This window comes from Molossus molossus, unplaced genomic scaffold (assembly GCF_014108415.1).
Source record: "Molossus molossus isolate mMolMol1 unplaced genomic scaffold, mMolMol1.p scaffold_m16_p_15, whole genome shotgun sequence".
Classification (NCBI taxonomy): Eukaryota; Metazoa; Chordata; class Mammalia; order Chiroptera; family Molossidae; genus Molossus; species Molossus molossus.
Window position 1 is genome coordinate 17,688,126 of NW_023425350.1, and position 20,974 is coordinate 17,709,099.

At 52.9% G+C, this 20,974-nt stretch overlaps 1 protein-coding gene across 1 annotated transcript in view; it reads left to right on the forward strand.

The window, feature by feature from the left end:
* The window catches only part of PLB1 (phospholipase B1), a 124,228-nt gene that overhangs the window by 14,570 nt on the left and 88,684 nt on the right, over nucleotides 1-20,974 (forward strand). The window contains exons 3-14 of the mRNA XM_036263445.1: nucleotides 1,078-1,144; nucleotides 2,011-2,069; nucleotides 5,808-5,848; nucleotides 6,327-6,364; nucleotides 9,455-9,545; nucleotides 9,936-9,987; nucleotides 11,767-11,872; nucleotides 16,680-16,726; nucleotides 17,417-17,496; nucleotides 18,304-18,379; nucleotides 19,173-19,277; nucleotides 19,883-19,939. Coding sequence (XP_036119338.1) covers nucleotides 1,078-1,144; nucleotides 2,011-2,069; nucleotides 5,808-5,848; nucleotides 6,327-6,364; nucleotides 9,455-9,545; nucleotides 9,936-9,987; nucleotides 11,767-11,872; nucleotides 16,680-16,726; nucleotides 17,417-17,496; nucleotides 18,304-18,379; nucleotides 19,173-19,277; nucleotides 19,883-19,939 — 819 coding nt within the window. The remainder of the gene's footprint in view (nucleotides 1-1,077; nucleotides 1,145-2,010; nucleotides 2,070-5,807; nucleotides 5,849-6,326; nucleotides 6,365-9,454; nucleotides 9,546-9,935; nucleotides 9,988-11,766; nucleotides 11,873-16,679; nucleotides 16,727-17,416; nucleotides 17,497-18,303; nucleotides 18,380-19,172; nucleotides 19,278-19,882; nucleotides 19,940-20,974) is intronic.

Sequence of the window (20,974 nt, forward strand, 5' to 3'; positions counted from 1 at the left end):
CACAAGATAAAGAGTTGAAAGTAAATGCTTTATCTTTTATTGCAATCAGTAATTCAAGAGGAATTAGTGAGAGCTATGGTCAGGAACTCATTTACTGTGTGATTTCCCCTGTTGGAGTACAGTGAGTCCTTACCTAGTGTTGTTGATAGGTTCTTGAAACTGCGGTGAAATGACCTGTGATGAACCCAGTTTTACCGTAGACTAATTGCTATAGACGAGAGTTAAGTTTCTATGGCATCTCATCAAGGTTAGAAGTTGAATGAAAGGACTTTATTTAAGGACCTGCTGTATTTCCTCTTCCAATCTCAGTCCTGGGGAGAAAACCTAGGACCTGCCTTCCCAAAGCCCCTCATGTGCTTCCCAGAAGCAGAGGCTGCTCTGGATTCCCGCGAGTGTCCCAGGAGGCCCGGGTGGGCTTGAGGACCTGCGCGCCGGCCACCCGGTCCCCCTCTGCTTCAGCAGCCCTCGGGGCTTAGGACACGCCAGTCTGGTGGAGACACAATTCTCCAGTTTCAAGTTTACCCGGTTTCCAGCAGCACGTGAACATAATGCCTCAAATACCTGCTTTTGTGTAAATAATCGAAAAAGAGAAACTAGATAATACAAAGAGACATAGCATAGATGGATTTTTAAAAAATCTTTTAGCACTGGGTCTCTTCTTATTTTTTTAAAATTTTTTTTATTGTGGTAAATGTATGTATCATAAAATTCACCATTTTGATCATTTTGAATGTATGATCCATTGGCATGACATTGCTGTGCAACCATCCTTGCTGTCCACCTCCAGAACGTCGCCATCCTCCCAAGAACTGATTTTATTCTCCCTTTGTCTCCATCCCACTGTTTGGAGGCATCCCTGCCCGCCACCTGCTGAAATCATTGTCAAAAGACACATGTCACCTTGTACTAGGGAAACTGGGTATGGGATTAGTAAGACCATGACTGTGGACGACTGTCGTTTCTGGACTTTGAGCCTAGATAGAACAAGGTCATGGTCATTTCTACACCAGCCTTTCAGGACCTGCAGTATTTCCGTTCAAGGCAGTTGATGTTTCTGATGTTTGGTTTCAGTTGCAGAGCCCGAAGAATGTTCCCTTCCTGTGCAACCCAAAGACGTCAGGATCCAACACGCCTTCTCAGTCAGGTATGCGACCCCTGAGCCATGACCCCGGTGTGGCCGGCAGAGGCTCCAGCCCTACTTTGCTTGTACCTTATCGCCGTTCGAGTCTTTCCTCTTTCCCATCCTTAGTCCCTCACCCCCGCCCCCATTTCTTCCTATGGTGGGACACAGACGACACACCAGTCAGAGATAAAACCCACATGGCCCGCAGTGGCTTGGCCGATGAGGGCGGCCTCCGGAGTGCTCACCTCCAGGTGGGCAGACAGTGTTATGGGAGCTGTTATTTCAGGAGTGCAGGTAGGAAAAGAAACCAATGCCCTTCTTAGGAAATGGCTTCGTTGGGAGCCATAACATGACCAGGGAGTGTGCCAGCGGTGTCTGGGGAGACCGAATTCCAAACCCGCTGGTGGTCAGGCGGGCCAGGAGGCTTCCGGTGTCCCGTCTGCACACAGCTTGCGTCTGATGCTACGTGTGCGCGTAGGTTTGGAGTGCTGCTTGGCAGTCTGCAAGCCAGTGTGATCCTTTGTGTACACGGGTGGTTTTCACTTTAATTTTCTGCCCTTTTATCAATGGTGGTCCAGAAATACAGAGCCATGGGATAGGTGAGGGGAAAACGAGGCCCGTACGCGACCTTCGGTGGGACACCTTTTGGAGGTCTTGCGCTCAGTGAAGAATGTGGCATCTAGAGAGGAGGGAGCCTCTTTTGGGTGGTTCCTGGGGCTCCCAGCAACCGCTTGGTCTTCAGCTCTGCTCTGCCAGAGCCCAAGACTCAACTGTAGCGGCTGGCCTCTGACTGGGCGACATGCATCTGCCCCTCCCATTTGGGGTCTTTGGCCCACATTGTGGGGGACGTAGACCTGGCCTTCTTACCTGGATTCTTGTCTTTGCAGTCCACTCTCTGAGACCTTCTGATATTAAATTTGTGGCAGCCATTGGCAACGTGGAAACGGTGAGTATTCCAAGCAAGTGGGGGTGGGAGGCAGGTTGGAGTTGGTGGCCCTGTGAGTGAGCTTCTGGTAACCAGGCAGAATGTTTCATTTTGGTGGAAGGGTTATTCTCTAAGTTGGAGAAATCCTAAAGAAGAGGGGGTTCTGAGTCTTTTTTTTTTTTCTTTAATCAAATCAATGCCTCTCTTTATGTTCAGGTTGAGAAACGTTTGCAGTTTCTTATTAATAAGTTAAACTTATTGATAAATTAAGTCAAAGATCACACAGAATTTTAAAAATAATCTCTTTAACATTTTATTTATGAGATTTTTAAAAATGCCCTTATCTGTTTGGTAAATTTTAAAAAATATATCCATCCTCGCTAATACATTTTAAGTGGTGTATTTTACACGGTCAGAAGGAGAAAGAAAGTAATAAGAAGAGGAAGATGGAGAGAAAGGAATGAACAGAAAGAGAGAGGCGTCTGGAGAGAAGGCTGGAGGGCAGAGTGAATGCCCGTGTGGTCCGCCCCCTGGCTTTCCACAATGCCCTGCTCTGGTCTTAGTAAAAGCCCACAGCCCTGCCACCCCCACCCCCCCAGTGCAAGTGCCCCCCAGCTGGACAGACCACTTCCCAGAGCCCTGCTGTACCTCCCACACCTGAACTAGGGCCTTCTTCTCTCTACAGTGTCTTCTTCCCACCTCTGCTGACCCATCTCCTTTCCAGTGTCCCTCCCCGTCCCTGCTGCAGTCTGTGGTCCCAGCGACCTCAGCCCCTCCCCTGGCCCAGCCTGTCACCTCGCTGCAGGCCCCAGCCCACTACCCTGTGCACAGGGGCAGCTGTGTGCAAAGTACAAGACTTCACAGGAGAAACCAGGGAAACTGGCAGGCAGAGCTCCCATCCTCGTTCTCCTTTAGCTGTGCTGCTGTGGGCAAAGCTGCGCGTGTGCGTGTGCGTGTGCGTGTGCGCGCGTGTGTGTGGACCAGGGTGCCGGTGGAGGTTTCCTGCTGGGAGGCTGTGACAGGGAGGGGGAGTAAATGAGGAGAGGTTTCATGTCACAGATAGCACAGGGACTTGCTGAGCCCAGCGTCCTGCATGCTGATGGTCACATTCCAGAGCCCGGAATGTGTGACACCTGTGGGGAACGCAGGACATGTAGTCTTCCACTCTGGGCAGGAAATTCACTAGGAAAATCTCCATCCCAAGTCAGGTTTCCAGAGTTGAACTGATGAATGAGTCCCACGCTTTGGTCCCAGCTCAGAGAGCTCCTTGTTCATGAATAATTCAGACCCCAGCTCTCGCCTGTCACTCAGCGCATCCTTTCTCCTCCTGGGAGCCTGAGGCCCTCGCGCTGGAACGCGGGGTGGTTCAGTCCAGGATGGTCTCCCAGCCCAGAATCGTTATCATGACACCGACGGGCACCTCAGCCTTCAGGGTAAAACCTGAAAGTCTGCCTGCCCGGGGAGCGGCTGCTGTGAACTCAGCCTGCTGTGGGCTCAGCCTGCTGTGGGCTCAGCCTGCTGTGGGCTCAGCCCTCTGTGAGCTCAGCCCTCTGTGGGCTCAGCCTGCTGTGGGCTCAGCCTGCTGTGAGCTCAGCTTGCTGTGGGCTCAGCCTGCTGTGAGCTCAGCCCGCTGTGAGCTCAGCCCTCTGTGAGCTCAGCCCTCTGTGGGCTCAGCCTGCTGTGGGCTCAGCCTCCTGTGGGCTCAGCCTCCTGTGGGCTCAGCCTCCTGTGGGCTCAGCCTGTGGGCTCAGCCTGTGGGGAAAGGTAAGGCTGGATTTAGACGGCCAACGTGCACAGTGCAATCTTGGCTTTGAGTTCTTGGGGTGCTCTGCACCCAAGGCACGAACACCTCCAGCGGAGCCTGCACTGGTTTATCTAACTTCTCTGGACTCCCTGTTCCTCCGGGAACTTTAAATGTCAGATTTGTGCATATTTGCAAAAATTGTTTTCAATCTAACACTTGTGATTCCTGTTTAATATAAGGAAAAATCAACCACAACAAATGCACATAGTGTGAAAGATCGAAGACCTCATTCACATTTATTCCTCTGCCTCAGGGCATGTGTGCACACACACGCACGCACACACATGCACACATGTGCATACACATGCACGCACATTTGGTGGGAAGGAAGAGGGTGGGAAAGAAGTCGTGTGTGTGTGTGTGTATGTGTGTGTGTGTGTGTGTGTGTGTGTAACCTAAATAAGGTCATACTGTAATATACCGTCTGTGACTTTTTTTTTTTGCGTAACTAAGTGTCGCAGACACTTCTCCATGCCGGGAGGGTACGATCCACTCTGTCAAACTCGAAGGCAAGGCCTGTGTCAGACTCGCTCTGCGTCTCCAGCGCCACGCACAGCACCCGCCATGCAGCCGGCATTGACCAGGGAGGGTGCGGGAGGCCATGCCTGGCGCGGGCACGGTGGAGACGCAGGAGTTGGCTGGGTTAGCCCTTCTCACTGAGCTCTTCCCCCGCTCTGAGCCTTGTTTCTCTTCCTCCCTCTTCCTTCCCTTCCTCACCCCCCCCCCCGCCCAGCCACCATGTTCCTAGGAAGAGCTCAGCGACCCCATGGTCGGCCTGAGCTGTCCCAGGTCCTCAGCCCTGGTGACTTCACCTGCTGGCATCTTTGGTTATGATCCCCGTCTGGCGTTTTAGTGGGACTTTTATTTAACTTGTTCCCCGTCCCTGGGGTACGGGACTCGACCTCCGGTTACAGGAATGCCGTGCTCAGCCTGCCCTCCTGGCGGGGCTCCCGCGGTGGGACCCCGTGTTACAGACCAGCCGGCACTGAGCTGGGTGGGTACCGCTGCCACCACCAGACCTGGAGACACCGTCTTCCAGGAATGAAAATCTCTGAAATTAGTAACATTGACAAGGGCTCCCGTGTACTGGGCAGGATTCCAACACCCCTAGGACCTTGCAAAGGAACCGTCACCAGCTGGGTTACCAGGACCTCACCTCCAGCCCTCCACCCAGGGCACGTCTCCAACAGGGAGGGTCCTGTGTCATCCAGCATCTCACCAAGAGGAATATCAGGAACTTCTTTTGTTCGTTCTAAAAGTATTTATTGAGCAAATATGTATTGAGTGCTTGTGACACATCAGGCACTGGTCCAGGTTCCAGGAACTTCTTTTGTTCGTTCAAAAAGTATTTATTGAGCAAATATGTATTGAGTGCTTGTGACACATCAGGCACTGGTCCAGGTTCCAGGAACTTCTTTTGTTCGTTCAAAAAGTATTTATTGAGCAAATATGTATTGAGTGCTTATGACACGTCAGGCACTGGTCCAGGTTCCAGGAACTTCTTTTGTTCGTTCAAAAAGTATTTATTGAGCAAATATGTATTGAGTGCTTGTGACACGTCAGGCACTGGTCCAGGCTCCAGAACACGGTGGAGAGCGGAGCGGACACAGACGCCTGCCCTCGGGGTGCTTCTGTGCCGGCCGGGGCACAGCACAGACTAAGTTCCTGTGGGAGTGCGGACGGTCGGTCACGCAGTGTCTTTTGTTTCTATGTAGCATACTCAGAGCGTTACGATGAAATGTGAACCCCGCTGCCCGTTTTCTGTTCCGAGGGACACACACCTGCGGTGTCTGCGTCTGGCCACGCGCTGCGGGGAGCCTGCGCTCCGCCCTCCCTGCGAACCAGCACGGGCAGCCTGACCTTCTCCGGGTCATGGTTCCCTTGTCAGTGAGAGGGGCCCCAGGACAGGCGGTGCCGCCTTCCCGAGCAGGGTTAACACCTCCTCTCTCTTCCAGCTTCCAGACCCGGGGCTGGCCGAGGCGGAGAGGCCGCACTGGTAACTACGCTGGGGTCACGGCGCAGGAGAGCTAAGAGGGCTCAGAGGGTCTGCTCTCCTTGCGCCACTGGTGGGAACTCGGACCAGGGGGGAACGGCCTTGCTCCAGGCTTCCTGAGGGGCAGGGGACCCTTAGGAGCGGCGACAGAACCCAGTCCCCGTGCCCGTGAATCCCATGGGAGGAAACGCAGGAAAGGCCTCGCCCGGTTCTCACTTCCCACCACCCAGGCCCCCTGCTCGGCTCAGGGCAGCCAGCGGCGGACCAGGGTCTGCAGCCTGCCACTTTGGGCCAGATGGCGCTGTGCACCCCACGTGGGCCGCTCCATTGCTGTCTGAGCTTGTCGCCGACTCCAGGGAGGCCAGGCTGAGGAGCGGAGCCAGGCTGAGCTGAAGCTCGTCGGGAGGCAGAACCGGCAGCCGGGGGAAGGGTGGTGGCGGGACGACGCAGCCTGACACTGCGTGTTCGCTTCTGCTCGCAGGGCCCGGCCACAGCAGGCGTGCGTGGGAGTGGTGACAGGTGAGCTCCGTGCTTTCCCGCCGGCTTCCCGACTGTCCCTGTCCCTCCTGACAGAGGTTTTGTGAATGAAGAGCATGGGCCCTATTGGCCACTTTGTCACGGGGCCTGAGGAGAAAGTGGGGAGGACAGACAGGGAACCAGGATATGAAAAGTCACGTACCCTGAAAGGAGGGCGTAGGAAATGTGTCTGAGGGTCTCTGAGCAGAGCAGCCAGGAGGCTTTGGTCAAGTAGAGGACACGGGAGAGGAGTCGGGGGTGGCTGGGCCGGGGTCCTGAGCCTCCCAGGACCCCGGAGCTGGACCAGTAGCACTTATCTGTGGAAACTGCTCACCGTCCACCCCCCAGCCCTGCCAAGGAGAAGGCCTGGTCTAATTTTCAACTGATTTCATTTTGTAATGACTTCTTCACCTATAAATATATCGATTGGGTTCTGAAAAGTGAAACGAAGGAAGTGAAAATCGACTCTATCCCACGATCTGGAGATAGTCATTGTGAACATCTTGGCTGTTTTACATATGAATGTGTTTACGCCATCTGTAGCCTTTGTTGTTTTAACATCGGATGCCCCTTATGACTCTAATAATTCATCCTGAACCCTCGAGTCCCTTAACGCCAGCCCTTAGCCAGTGGGACGCTAGAGCCACTCTGTTTGGTGCCCAGTCAGCGACAGGAAATCGCCGTTGACTCCTCACCAGAACAACAGGGCTCAGGCACCGTGTGCGCTCGGCCGAGCTGACAGTCCGCAACAGCAGGGCAGCAAGGTGGCCGGTGCCCTGTCAGTTCAGCCAGGAGAGGCACCAAGGGCCTGGGGTTGGCTAGGCCCCTGCAGAGGGCAGGGTGGATAAGACACTGGGCCTGCCTTCAGCAGGGGAGTGAGGCCGGTGTCAGCCCTCCAGGACCCGAAGGACAGGCGAGGGGATATTGGTGGCCAAAGTGATAGAAGGGTCCCCTTGGCCAGGGTCAAAGGATGCTGAAAGAGGAGGCCCCTACTGACTGGGTGACCATCACAGTTCTGCCTTGGTTTGGCCCTGTTTACCTTTAAATGGTAGGAAAGGAAATGAGGGGGTATATTTGTGGTATCTGGGAAGACAGGGCATAGTTTAAACTCTGAAACCACAAACACAGCTGCTGAGCCTTATTTCTCCTTTTCTTGCCCCTCACCCACCTCGTGACAAGTCCTGAAGGCTCCTCCTTAGGCAGAGTGACCAGGAGTCCCACCTGGCCGGAGACGCAGAAGGCAGGCCAGTGAGACGGACCTGGCACCCCTGTCCTCAGAGGCAGGACTCCCCTGTAGCTGCAGCGGAAGGGAGGCGGGTGGAGCACAGGTCCTGGGCGCTCAGCTGGGGGCCCCGCAGAGGAGCAGCTGGTCTTCCGGGGAGAAAGTGCTCCGGGGCCATGCAGGCCCGTGCAGTGCAGGCCGGGCGCTGAGCTGGCCCACCTGCCCTCCCACTGGCCTGCAGAGCTCTCCAGATCCAGCCACGCCCTCGCCACGCAGCCAGTGTGCAGGTGGGAAAACGGAGTCGGGGGGGCCAGGCAGGACTTCCTCAGGGTTACGTGGTCAGTACGTGCAGAGTCCCTGTGAACACAGGTGGTCCGGCCCCACACCTGTGACTTTGTTCTGACCCTCCAAGAACCCAAAGAGAGCAGAGGACAGACAGGACAGACCAGGTACATAGCAGGTGTCACCTCTCCCAGGCACGCCTGCTGTGGCCTGGCCCTGCAAGCAGAACCAAACGACAGGCAGGTTTATGTGAAAAGAACCAAGGTCCTGTTTGACTGCAAAGAAGCCATTCAGTACAAATACCTTTAGTTAGAAAGAAATTCTCTTTCAAAGACCCAGCACCAGATAGGTCTCTTGTCCTCACGGGTGATCCTGACGCCAGGGAGGAAAACTGTTCTCCAACATACACACACACACTCACACACACACACAGACACTCACACTCACACACACTCACTCACACACACTCACACACACATGCACACACAGACACACGCACACAGACACTCACACTCACTCACACTCACACACACATGCACACACAGACACTCACATGCACACATACACTCACGCACACGCACACACACACACTCACACACACTCACACACACACTCACACTCACACACACAGGCACTCACACGCACACAGACACTCACACTCACTCACACTCACACACACTCAGACACTCACATTCACACTCCCCGCTGTAGTGGTCCACTGGCCAAGAGCTCTCCAGTTTCTCACCACGCGTGAGAACGGGCTCCTTCTGCAAGCTGGGCAGGGCTTAGAAAAGGAAGCTCGTTAGTTTGGGTCGAGGGTGAAGAAGATTGAGTCACAGGTGACCGTGGTGGCTGCCCGAGCTGACAAAGCGGAGTGACCAGCCTGACTTCCAGCCCGATTCTCCCGCCCACCCCTCCCCCACGTGCTGCCTGCTCAGCGGCGGCTCCTTCACAGGGAGCCCTTAAAGCTGCCCCTGGTGTCTGCTCCCACGAAGCCCCCGGCCATTCTGGAGGGCGGCAGAAAGAAAGGAGGGTTGAGGGTGCAGGTGAAGGCATCTCCCTCCCGTGACACTCTCCCTGCTGCTCTCTCCTCTCTTGGGAGCAAGACACAACTTAACTGCTCCTGGCAGCGCTATTTTTAGTGGTCCTCTGGCTGTCAGCTCTGGGACGTGCCTTTGTTCCCAGAGTTCTCCCTCCCTGCTGTCACTCTCGGGAGGAGAGAGGGGCTGGGAGACAGCCTGCCCAGGTCCCTGTCCCAGCACACTTCCCAGTGGACCGATAGCACACAACTTCACTAGCCTGGAGAGCTTGGGTAGGTTGCTTAGCTTCTCAGGGCCTCAGTTTCCCCTGCACACATACAAGGTGCTTCGTATTGAGCCTGGCCGAGCACTTGACAGATGTTCATTTTTAGCTCCGGTTGCTTCCAGGGGCCTGCTATGGGGTTGACCTCACAGCCTAAGGCAGGTGTGAAGGTCATAGTTTGGAATAGGGCAGCGGCCCTGGACACCTCACCCCAGAGGGGTCAGTCTCTACGGGTGACCTCCAGCCGTCAGAGCCACACCCCTCAAACCAGCACTCCCTTTCTTTAGTCCTTTCAGATGTCATCAGACACTTCAACCCCTCTGTTCTGAGGCCCGTGTGCACCCCTGGGAAGAGAGTGATACCCCACAGTGGTGCTGAGTAAGACCCTTCCTTGGCTCTCGGGGCTGTGCACTCCTGTTGGTCTCTGGCGCCTGGGCAGGGGATTTGGGGAAGGGAGGCTGGCAAAGTCAAAGAGGCTGTCAATGGGGGAAAAGGAGAAACATCTGTAAAAAAATTAATTAATTTTAAAAAATAGAGGTCTGTTTTAAATCAAAGCCCAAAGCATCTCCTGCACTGATTGAAGCCTGCCTGATGGGCCTAATTAAAAAGCCAGTCCAAGGTCTGCCCTCCGGAAGCCAGGGGCGTCCAGTGTGGCCGTGGACTCAGAGACTGGCTCCCACGCTGGGGTGGGGGTGGGGGGCGCGAGCGTCCAGCCTGGACAAAGTTACATTGAACTGGTTTTCTCTCTGCTCCCCTCCCACTGTGCAGAGACTTGTGGATTCAGGCAAAAGAACTGGTGAGGAGTATGAAGAAGAACCAGGTAGGAACCCATCTGACTGGGGCTGGGGCTGCCGTATCTGCTGCAGGGCCGTCAGACCAAACACACCAGACAGCTGTAGCCCTGCAGCCACCGTGCCTTGAACTCAGCAACCAGGGTGGCCTGGATGCTCCGGAAATGATCTTCCCGAGGCCATTGACACACAGGGCTACTTCTCGTGTGCACAGGTGGTTTGGTGTGGTCCTGCCAAAAGTCAGCAGATGGACTTCATGACTTCTCACGGAGGGCGGGGGTTGAGAGCCAGGGCCCCAGAGGGACACCAGTTTAAACGGGAATCCTGAATTCCCTACCTGTTAACTGTATAACGTTGGGTAAGGCACGCCATCTCAGCCTCAGTTTCCCCATTTATAAAATACTACTAACAGGCTGTAGCACAGGACTTAGGAAGAATTCAATGAGGTGTTGGATGTGTCTGGCACAGAGGCAATGCTCAAAGAAAGGCTTAGCTGTCACTGTCGTTGAAGTGGTGACTGTTATTGTCATTAATGACCGTGTTCATTTTAATTCTGAGGTGGAGGCCCCTGTGACCCCTGTGGGCACCTGGCTCTAACCAAGTGCTGACCCTGGACCGCGGACACCAAGGGCAGCCACCGTCTCTGTCGTCCACACAGTCCTTAATGAGCTCAGGCATGAAAGCCAGGTCACTGCAGGTCCACAGGGACAGGGGCGGGTGCAGGAGATAGCCATCCAGAGTCGGCGCCCCCCTAACGAGAATGTTAGAATTTCTAGAGTAATCACAACATTCTGGGAAAAGCTGGGAGATCTTGAATCCAACTCCATAATTTTACAGATGAGGAAACTGAAGCCCAGGGAATTCATGGGACCTGTTCAAGTTCACACAGCTAGTTAGTTAAAATCTGAAGTGTCTGATTCGCAGGCTCGTGCTCCTCGACTGCATCCAGCTGCAGCTTTTTTTTTTAATCCTCACCTGAGGATATGTTTATTGATTTTTAGAGAAAGGAAGGGAGGGGGTGGGACATTGATCAGTTGCCTCCTGTATGCACCCTGACCAGGGATCAAACCTGTAACCTTTTTTTATGTACGGATGACACTCCAACCAACTGAGCCACACGACCAGGGCTCACGCTGCCTCTTAAGGAGCAAAATAAATGTTTATTTTTTGTTCTACAAGTGACACGTGTTTATTACAGAAAAATTAGAAAACACAGGTAAATAATTTAAAAAAAGTACCCACAGATGATTGCTGTTGACAGCTCAGTGTGCATCTCCTCCCCTATTTTTTCCAAGCACATGTGTATATTTTATAAAACAAGGATGTGACTAGATGTAGATACTTTTTATAACCTGCTTTCTAAATACGATATTTTCCATGACAATAGTGGCATTTTCCGACATCATCTTAGTAGCTACAGTGTTTCATCTTATGAGTATTTCACAGTTTGCAGAGCAGCCCCTTATTTTAGGCATTTATATTGTTTCCAGTTTTTTTACTGTTGTAAGCAAGGCTTCATCACTGCAGCCAAATCTCTCCTGTCTCATTTCCTTAAAACACAGTTTGGGAAATGGAATTGTGTGATCAAAGGGTATGCCCTTAACATTTTTTAAACTATATTTTATCAAATTGCCTTCTAGAGCAGTTATACAATTTGAGTTTTCCACCATATACTTCTCTTTTTGGAAGAAGTTCATAAATGTGATTTTGTGGGGGTGGGTATATGAACTTGAAAGATATGAGAAGAAAGCTCTTTTGTATCAGGTTTTATCACTATCGCTTTTTGATGCCGTTGCCTTTTTCTTCAGCAACTTGACTTTCAGAATGACTGGAAGCTCATCAGTGTGTTCTTCAGTAATACAAGCCGTTGTCACCAGGGTCCCTCCGCCCAGCAGGTAAACCAGCAGGCTGGGGGTCAGAGGGACTGAGAATGCAGGGTGGGTGCCGAGGGAATGGACTAAACCAGCCTGATCTGCATCTGGGCCGGGCCTGATGGCACCTATTTCAGAATTTGGGTGGGTGGGTGGATGGATGGATGGATGGATGGATGGATGGATGGATGGATAAATATCTAAGGGCTCAAGGGACCACATACAGGGACAGGTGTTTTCACTTACCATCTTTCATCTCAGGTAAAGGAAACTGAGGTCTAGAAAAACTGAGTCAATGATCATTCTGCAATTGAAGAAACTCAGCAAAATCGTTTTGCCTCTTTTTACCCTGATTTCACTTAAGCACTGAACTTGGGGAATAAAGCATGACAGGTACTCTTGTCATCACCTCTAGAACTGTAATTCACCATGAACTCTAGTAATGGAAGCCTCCTGTTCAGGTACCTAGACCATCCTCCAGGCCCTTTAGAATTCCTGGATGCAGGGCATGGAATACATGGCTTCATTTATTATTTCTGTAGGTGGCTGTCTAGGACTCCAGTCCTTACTGGAGGTCTTCCAGGTTGGGATCAGCTGAGTAAGGGGCAGCTTAGCTACCTAGGCTATGATGACAGATGGCACACACACTCTTCTTCAGGCGCCTGGAGCCTGGTTGCCACCAAGCTGGCCTTGCCACCTGGGTAGACCAGCGACCTGCCCCTGTGCTCTCGGTCACCTGCCAGGCATGGCACAGGCATGCGTGATGTTCCCTGAGGTGTTGTCCTCCTCTGTTCTGTGCCCTTCTCCCACAGCCTATCCTCTGGCCTTCTTCCAGTGTCCCATGTTCCCACTGACTCCTGGCCCAGCACCAAACCCCTTCCGTTAGCGATCGCGGCCCTGGGAGAATGCTGATGGGAGAAAGCCTGAGGGGAGCCCGCCTTGCCGGACCAGGTCTTGTTGAGCAATAGTCCCACAGATCTCAGGGGTTGTGGCTCACAGATCTCGAAGGTGCATTGTTCTACTTCACCTCCTACTTTCTCCCACGCCAAGTGGAATTTACAAGTTCTGTACATTCTATGCCCCTCGTTTTGGTGATCATTCACACCAGAATTCCTTCATGAATTTGCGTAGTCATGCATTAACGTGCTCACAGAAGCATTTAGGCATTGCTACATTCCTCTGTATATCCGCCCATCCATAAGTTGTCTAGTCATGCACAAATTCATCTTCTCTTTGTACATGTAGGCATGTGCCATTGTATGTATGATGGGTTTATGTTCATGCTGGCTTTTGTTTGATTTTTAAAAATGTTTGAATGCATTCATGGATGCTTGCACTCATTCATGATTTCTTCCATACACTTAGCTCACATTCAAGCATTCCTATGTGAATTCTTGCATTCTTTCCTGTATTTATGCTCTGAAGCATTTTGACTATGTGAGGCATTCCTATATCTGAGTGTACCCATTTATTTACTGTTAATAATTTTTAGTTAGATAAACAATGCTCAAATGCTTTCTTCTTTTAAAAAACAAAAACATTACATCTAAAGCTAAAATAGCACCTCCGATACCATTTTATTTTCAAGTTTCTTACATATCTCTGAATCCTAGTAGTATTTTGCGTGAGAGAGAGAAAGATTGATATTTAACACAAATAGTATTATATGTGAGCAATTTTTTTTCACTAACCAAGTATTTTTGACATCTAGTCATGGTGATACACACACATTGAGTTTGTTCCCATTATTTGCTAAATAGTATTCCACTGCATAAATTTAATAAGTTTTATTTTTCCATTTCCCTATTGATGGCCATTTAGGTATTTCTAGTTTTTCACTATTATAAACTATCTTGTTTATTTACCTGGACATGTGCATTTTTATAAATACAGTGATTTTTAGATTGCAGATTGAAGTATATTAGTGGGTCAACATTAAGTCTAAAGATTGCAACCAAAATTATAAAGATAGAAATAGAATAGAATAAACTATAAAATATCAGCGTCGCTTACATGTTGTAAGGTAAGTGTTGGTTCATGGTTATTTTTGCTTCGCTTTCTACACAGATATGTGCATGGAATTAGGATGTGAAACCCGTCTTACAGTGGGTCATGCTCAAACTAACTTGAAGAAAAGTTCCTAGAGTAGATTCTTAAGCCCAGAATTGCCCGTCATCAGGCACGTGCTCTTTAGGGTCTAGCAGGGCCTGCTGCGTTGCCTTCCGAAGTAGCTGAACCCGTCTGTATTCCTCGTGTCTGAGCTCTCATTCCCGACACCTTTCTGACACTCGTCATCAAACGTTTTGTCAGTCTGGGAAGTTCCCTCCGGTGTGTGAAGATCTGGTCATGTTGACCGGTATGGATCGAATTGATACACACTTGGAACCTCACACTTTTAATTGGTTATAAACATATGACAAACGTTACATATGCCTTACTCCTAGTTTCTAAATGGTCACACACCAGTGACTCCATCTCCATAAATTCAGCTCACTGTGGCGATACTTAATAGCATCTACTCAAGTTCCCTCTTTATTGCAGTTTTTTTTTTCTTTCATCTTGATTTTCCTTTTGCACAAAGACCACAAGTCTTTGGAGCCTGGAATAAAGCCCACCTGCACTTACATTTCCCACGAAGGGCCTGTGGTTCCAGAGCTGGCTCTCAGCCTCCGTGTCCCAGGCTGCCAGCTCCTTGCTTCACGCCGCCAGTCACACCTCCACTGCCCAGAGCCACCGCCCACCTCTTGGTCCTCCCGGTGGTCGCTCTGACGTCACACTGGTCCCCCTTCAGGCTAACGCAGCGGCATAGCTCTCCACCCCCCACCAGAGATGTCCTTACACTGCATCTCTGCGTCCCGAAAGCACATCCCAGGTACAGCCTGTCCCTCGGGACTTGTTCTGCAGAGCCCAGGGGCCACTGGAGGGCAAGGGCCAGCCTGAGAGGGGGCTCCAGCTTCCACCCACCTTCACAGAGTATCTCTGCCTTTACCTGTGCATAGGTCAAGTTTCCCAAAGTAGTTCATGTGAGAAAAAGGTGTTTTATTGTTAAGAAGAAATGCTAAACTCCTGTCCTGCCCTACTTAGGCCCCGACATTTCTCCTCTAAGAGGGCTCCTTTGGTGGGAGGTAGATAAGGCCTGTGTTCACATTTGTTCTTTGGGGGGTTCTTAAGGCCAAAGTCATGAGAGGGAGATCGGGAGCCATGCATCAGGCGGTGACAGTGCTTCTCAGGGCTGCTATGTGTGTCCAGCAAGGCAAAGGCAGGTGCTTCGCAGGTAACTGGGAACCGGGCTCATTGCGCAGAAACGGGCTCAGAGGGTCTGGACTCCTTTTACTACTTGCTCGCTCGTTCAAGTCTAGTTTTGTTAATGAGTGAGATGGAAAAAACCAATTAAAAGAAGAGAAAAAATGAAGGAAAAAACTCAAAGCCAATGCCACTGTAAGAAAATCTGTACATGTATTTGTTGCAAATGCCTTTAGAAGCAGGGTCTGCATTTTGGGGGTCTGGTGGCAGGATGATTCACGAACCCTAAAAGTGGCTTTATCTTTTTATTGAGTAATCCTACTCCTTGGAATCAATCCCAAGGAAATAGGTTATTAGAAACAGGTAAGTCTTGTCTCGGGCATATACTTGATAATTGAACACTCTTCTGACTCTGAGGGCAAAAGACATAAATAAAAATGTGTCTTTTCATTTGGAAAAATGAGCTTTTTCCTGACTTTGGGTTCAAGGAGGAGTTTATTATGTGTAGCCTTATAGATGAGGAACATTTTTATGAGTGTAATGTCTTCCACCAAGGAACAGGGACAGCTGGTGCCCAAGTGACAAGCATTCAGTGCCTGAGTAATAAGCACCTTGATGGGGGAGAGCATGCAGGGACCCCAGTTTCCCTGTAGCAGATCAATGACCTGAATGTGGGCAGCAAGGACCTTTCTAGACAGAAACCCCAAGTCTCTTCAGAAGGAAAAGTGAGCTGTTTAAGGTCATGCTCAGAGACAGGCTCCCTGAGACTGAAGAAAATGAGACAGCCCGCTTCCTTGCTGGCCCCAGAGGACAGCCTCGCACCGCGCGGGACTCAGCAGTGGGGAAACTGTCCCACCTCGGCCACAGCCTGCCTGAGTGGCAGCTGTCGCCAGAATCACCGCCTCTGTTCCCCCAGGAAACAGCAGCTCCCGGGCCTTCCTTGTCTTCCCGTCTGAGCCAAGTCCCCTCAGGGGACATCGGGCTGGCAGGCAGCTTAGGAGTTTGTCTCGTCAAGTTTATTTTTGTTTGGTGTTTTTTTTGTTTGTTTGTTTGGGTTTCTTCTTTATCCTGGGGAGATAAACCAGGGTCTGTTTTTGAAGCGCCATCATTTGTTTATTTATTTTCATTACCTGTACAGAATTGGGTGGGAAGGGGATATCCTCACACGCCTGGTGACAGCATGTGGAGGGAAAGTCTGATGAAAGAATGCCCTGTGGACACTCGAGGCCCGTCTGGATAATTGTGTCCCCCTCTGGGAGCGAGTCCCGGTTCCCATTCCTCCCATTCCTCTGTGTGAGCTGCAGCGAGCCCTTGACCTTGAGTTTGTCCTTCCCTGACGTGGAACTTCTCATTTGGGGGAGTTTGATGTTGTCCTAGTGGATGATGGGTTGGGAAAGTCAGAATGGACAAAAACCTAGGGCACTCTGGGAACTCCATCCTGTTTTGGGGAAGCTGGGGTCCAGTAGGGCCTTTGTCACTGCCATCTCAGCTGAGGGCAGGGGTCGGGAGGGGCAGGGCCGGGCCGGGAGCCCAGCCGTCCTCGGCCCCGTTCCTGTCCCTACCTGCACTCAGCACATCTCTCCTGTCACAGCACCGGCACATGACAGGGGGCATGGACAGGCTGACCAGAATGCTGGACTACCTGCTGCAGGAGGTAAGCCGGCAGCTGCCCCCGCTCCGGGGACCGCCCCACTCCTCCGTCTGCCTTCCTGCCGCGGGCTGACAGGCAGGTCCTGGCTGCTCTCAAATGGTCCCCGCCGGTGGGGAAATGGCGAAGTGGCAGACCTTCCACGCGGGAGATCAGGGCCAGGGAAAGGGTCTGCAGGAGCCAGTCTCTGGCCCTTTGAAAGGAAACTTGGGTCCTTCGCTCTTACAGAAGCTACTTCTGACAGGCTTCTGGGCAGGAAGCAGGAGCAAGCACAGCTCCCCCTGGGGATTCAGTGAGCCCACTGTTTCCTGAACAGTCTGGGGCAGTGGTGACCTGGGGGGTCCTTGAGAACCTTCAAGCTGCCCTCTGGAGAGTGACCGCGATGAGCAAGCACGGCAGGTTCTGAGACTGGGGAGGCAGCTTCTCTGTCGAAGGTCTAGAGTCCGTCACCCTCGCGGTTCTACTTCCTGTGGACACCTGGGGGCGGCGCCCTGCCCACCACGAGGGATGGCGAATGACATGTCTCTGCATAACCAGCAGGCCGGCAGCTTTGGGCCAACCCCAAGCAAACCTCTTCCAGAGAGGCCCATCATGCTCAACCAGACCCCGCACTGGGCTCAGCCAAGGGCTCCAAGGGAGATCCTGGGCAGGATGGTGACTTTGCAAACGTTCATCTCCCCCCATGTTTCCTGTCAGGTCCCTAGAGCATTTGTGAACTTGGTGGACCTCTCTGAGGCTGCAGGTGGTTCTCCCTGGCATCAGGGGACCCAGCTCAGGTAATGGCGTGGTGCGGGACCAGCATCGGCTGAGGGGCTGTGGTGCGCCAGGCACAGGGTGGGGCGCCCCGCATGCATTGATCCCGCGAGGGACAGCTAAAGGACGGAGGTCCAGACAGAGCAGGCTCGTGAGCGAGGCCACACGGCGCGTGCACGCAGCACGTTCTGGGACTGAGTCAGAGGAGGAGCCACCCCGTCTGGTTGATGGAGTCAGGTGCCCTGCCCCCCACCAGAATGACTTCAGCTTAAACAGCAGGTTTGACAAAACATCCATAAGCCAAGAAGTGATACTTCTAGACATTGGAAAGAAATACTAAATGTATTTTATCTTCACAGAACTTGATTACCCCACAGGTCTGACATTTGTCATAGAATGTAAACTCCTTGACCCCAAATCCTAAGATTTCTGGCTTTGCACCCAGAAAAGAAGTTTACATGGCAAAAGTCAGGATAGGGACAGCTAGAGGCGGGGACACCGGACAGCAGAGGACAGTGCTGAGAGGACAGGGGGTTTTGAAGAGAAGGGGTTGGGGAGGAGGACTCGAGGTGGGCTTCTGGTGTGGGGCAGAGGGGATGCCTCTGGAGAAGGAGGGAGAGGGAGCATGTCTCCACATCTCCCCACCCTGAGGGAGGGCAGGCGGGGAACCAGATCAGTGTACCTTCCCGCGCTGTTCCGCTCAGTGCGCTCCCTTCCTCTGTGCCCGAGACTTCCAGCTTCTCCTGCCCGCTCCCTCGCATCCCTCCACGGGCAGCCCGAATGGCCCTGCTGCGTCCTCGCTCTCACTCCTGGCTTATTTTAACCTGCAGCCCCTCCGCAGAGCCCTACAGGTGCTCAGGGCATGTCTCGAAGCTGTCCAGGGTCGTGGCACAGTGGTCCTATCAGGTGAGCCCACCGTGGGAGACTGGTGACTTGCAGGGGTGAGGGTCGTGGAGAACAGGGGTAATGGGAACAATTAGGGTGTAAGCCTACCACTGTGGGACGTCTCTAACTGAGTCAGGGGCCAGAGCGCTCTCTGTTTGCCCCCCAGTAAGGACTTGGTTTTCCTGAATGTAAAATGGGGATGACAGGACTGAAGGGGTGGGGGCAGTGGTGGTACTTTAGATAGTGAAGGACTTTGCAGACTCACTTGGAAATGGCTTTGATCATCACCACCGCTTGTACCACCGCATCTGTGGCTGCTGAGCTGGTTCTGCCCGGGCTGGGCCGATACCCCAGATGGCAGCCCAAGGGCAACTCAGAGGTCACAAAGACATGCTTCCTGGTTTAGAGAAGAGACCCCAAGAGGATGAGGAGGGCTTAGTGGAAGCCACCATCCCTGTCCGCAAACATCTCAGACACAGTCCTATTGATGTGTTCACATGGGCTTCTTTTGAGAAGACAGTTATGTTTGACGCTGGGTGGCACTTCTCTCACTCCAGAGGTGACACGTTTTGTCTCGTTAATGGCACGTCCCTCTACAGGACTTAGCCCTCGAACGGAGCATGGGTGCCCTAGCTGCATGCCCGGCTGGTGTATGCTCCCTGAGCTCCCAGGAAATACATTTCAGATCCATCTCAGAACAGCATGTGATGGGCGATGCGACCGAGGGGCTGCTGAGAGCCCCGGTCGGTCGCAGGATGGGACAGGCTGTGCCTCTCGCGCTCCGGGGTACACACGTCTCCGCTCTCTTCCGCAGGAGAGCTGGGAACGCCTGCTGGCCTCCAGCAAGTACAACGAGCAGGAGTCCTTCGCAGTGGTTTTCCAGCCCTTCTTCTACGAGACGGCCCTGTCACCACACTCGGTGAGTGAGGGTGGCCATAGGAGCCTGGCCCACTCCCTCTCCCTCTCCCTCTCCCACCCATCTGGGACTCGCTGAGCTCGGGATACGCACTGGGCAAATGCCCCTTGCCCCGGTGGGGCGCCCAGACCTTGAGCATGGTGGCAGGTACACACGCACTCAGCAGGGTCTCTGACACCACCGAGCTTCAGCACTGTGTGTCTGGGACAGCTCCTCCCCCAGGCTCCTGCCTGTTGGAGTAATTGTGCCCCCTCCAGGACCTCAAGGACGTTTAAATGGTGTAAAAGGAGGAGGAGGAATATTAGCCCCCCCCCCTCAGACCACACATGAATCACTTCCCTGTCACAGCTGCTTCAGCCGTTTGATTCAGTTATGCAGAACCCCATGATACTGAGGGGTTTGACCTGCTCCTGCGGGCCCTCACCTCCAAGCCCTGACCCCAGACAGTGGTCCTGTAAGTGCCTGTGTTGTGGATGTGGAGAGGGTCTGAGAGAAAGAGTCTGGACAGATGAGGGTCACCCCATCTCTGCCAGGGACAGCTTCAAAGTGCTGGCCGGTCTACCCCATCCTTGGGGGCACACAGGCGTTCTTATCTGGTCCTCTTTCAGGGGGAGTGGCCACTCCAGGATCCCGCCACACTCGCCTTGAATCTCTGGAACAGCATGGTGAGTTGCAGGGCATTCTGGGAGGCTGCGGTGCCGGCCTGGGGATTTGGCGTCCAGGAGGGGTGGGCCTCCGCCACCACACCTGCTCTGCCCAGCACTGTGATGGAGGGGCTGCAGGATTCCCGCAGGAGCCCAGCATGATTCCGGGCCGCCAGGGACAGCCCAGCTCTGACCACCTGGGTTTCACCTCCTGTCCCAGAGCTGGGCACAGCCCTGGCAGTGTGCGGGGCTCTCCGGGTACCTTCGGTCCTCTTCCCAGAGGAGTCTGTGTGGGAGACTTCACTTGGAGTGGGGCCCCAGGGAATGGCTCACGCAGCGACGCCAGGCCAGCGTTCCCTCACTCCCCATGTAAGCACCACCCCATGGTTTCAAGGCCCAGGGTGGCACCTGGGGTGAGGATGGACTTTCGAGTGATGGAGACCTGGGTTCAAATCCTAATGCTGTCTCTCACGGGCTCTGTGAATTTAGGGTCTCTACTCCCTTACACAGCCCAGATCCTAACACCTGACCCAGAGCATGTGGAGTGTGTAGCCCACGGTGTGTACTCGACATGAGTGGACACCTCTCACTGTAGCTCTGCCGGGCTTTCCCGGCACCTCAAGGCCCCAGGACTGCCTGGGACTCTCAGTGGGTGGGATGGAATGTCAGAACTTTGCCTTTGAAAGCCGGGGCACCAGACAGACATCTGATTTTGCCATTTATTTTTTCCCCATCCAAGCTGCCCTATTTTTAGAATTCCAGAGACAGAAACTTGGTTTTCTTCTTCCTTGGATTAGAAAGTCTTTCTCCATCTTTTCAGCTGAGGGCTCTGCTGGTGCCATGAGCAGCATCAGGCAGCAGGACCGGGAGCAGGCAGGGGCAGGGGCCGCCGGCAGCCCTCGTCCATAGAATCGCCCTCTGCGTGAAGGAAGCATTTGGTTTCTTTGTCAGCGGGTCTGGCCCTCGGGTGGAAAGTCTCCTGCAAGCCGTCACTTGGCTGCGATCCCCGTGGCGGGCACAGGAGGCGCCCTGGCCCTCCTGCAGTGCTGCCCTCCC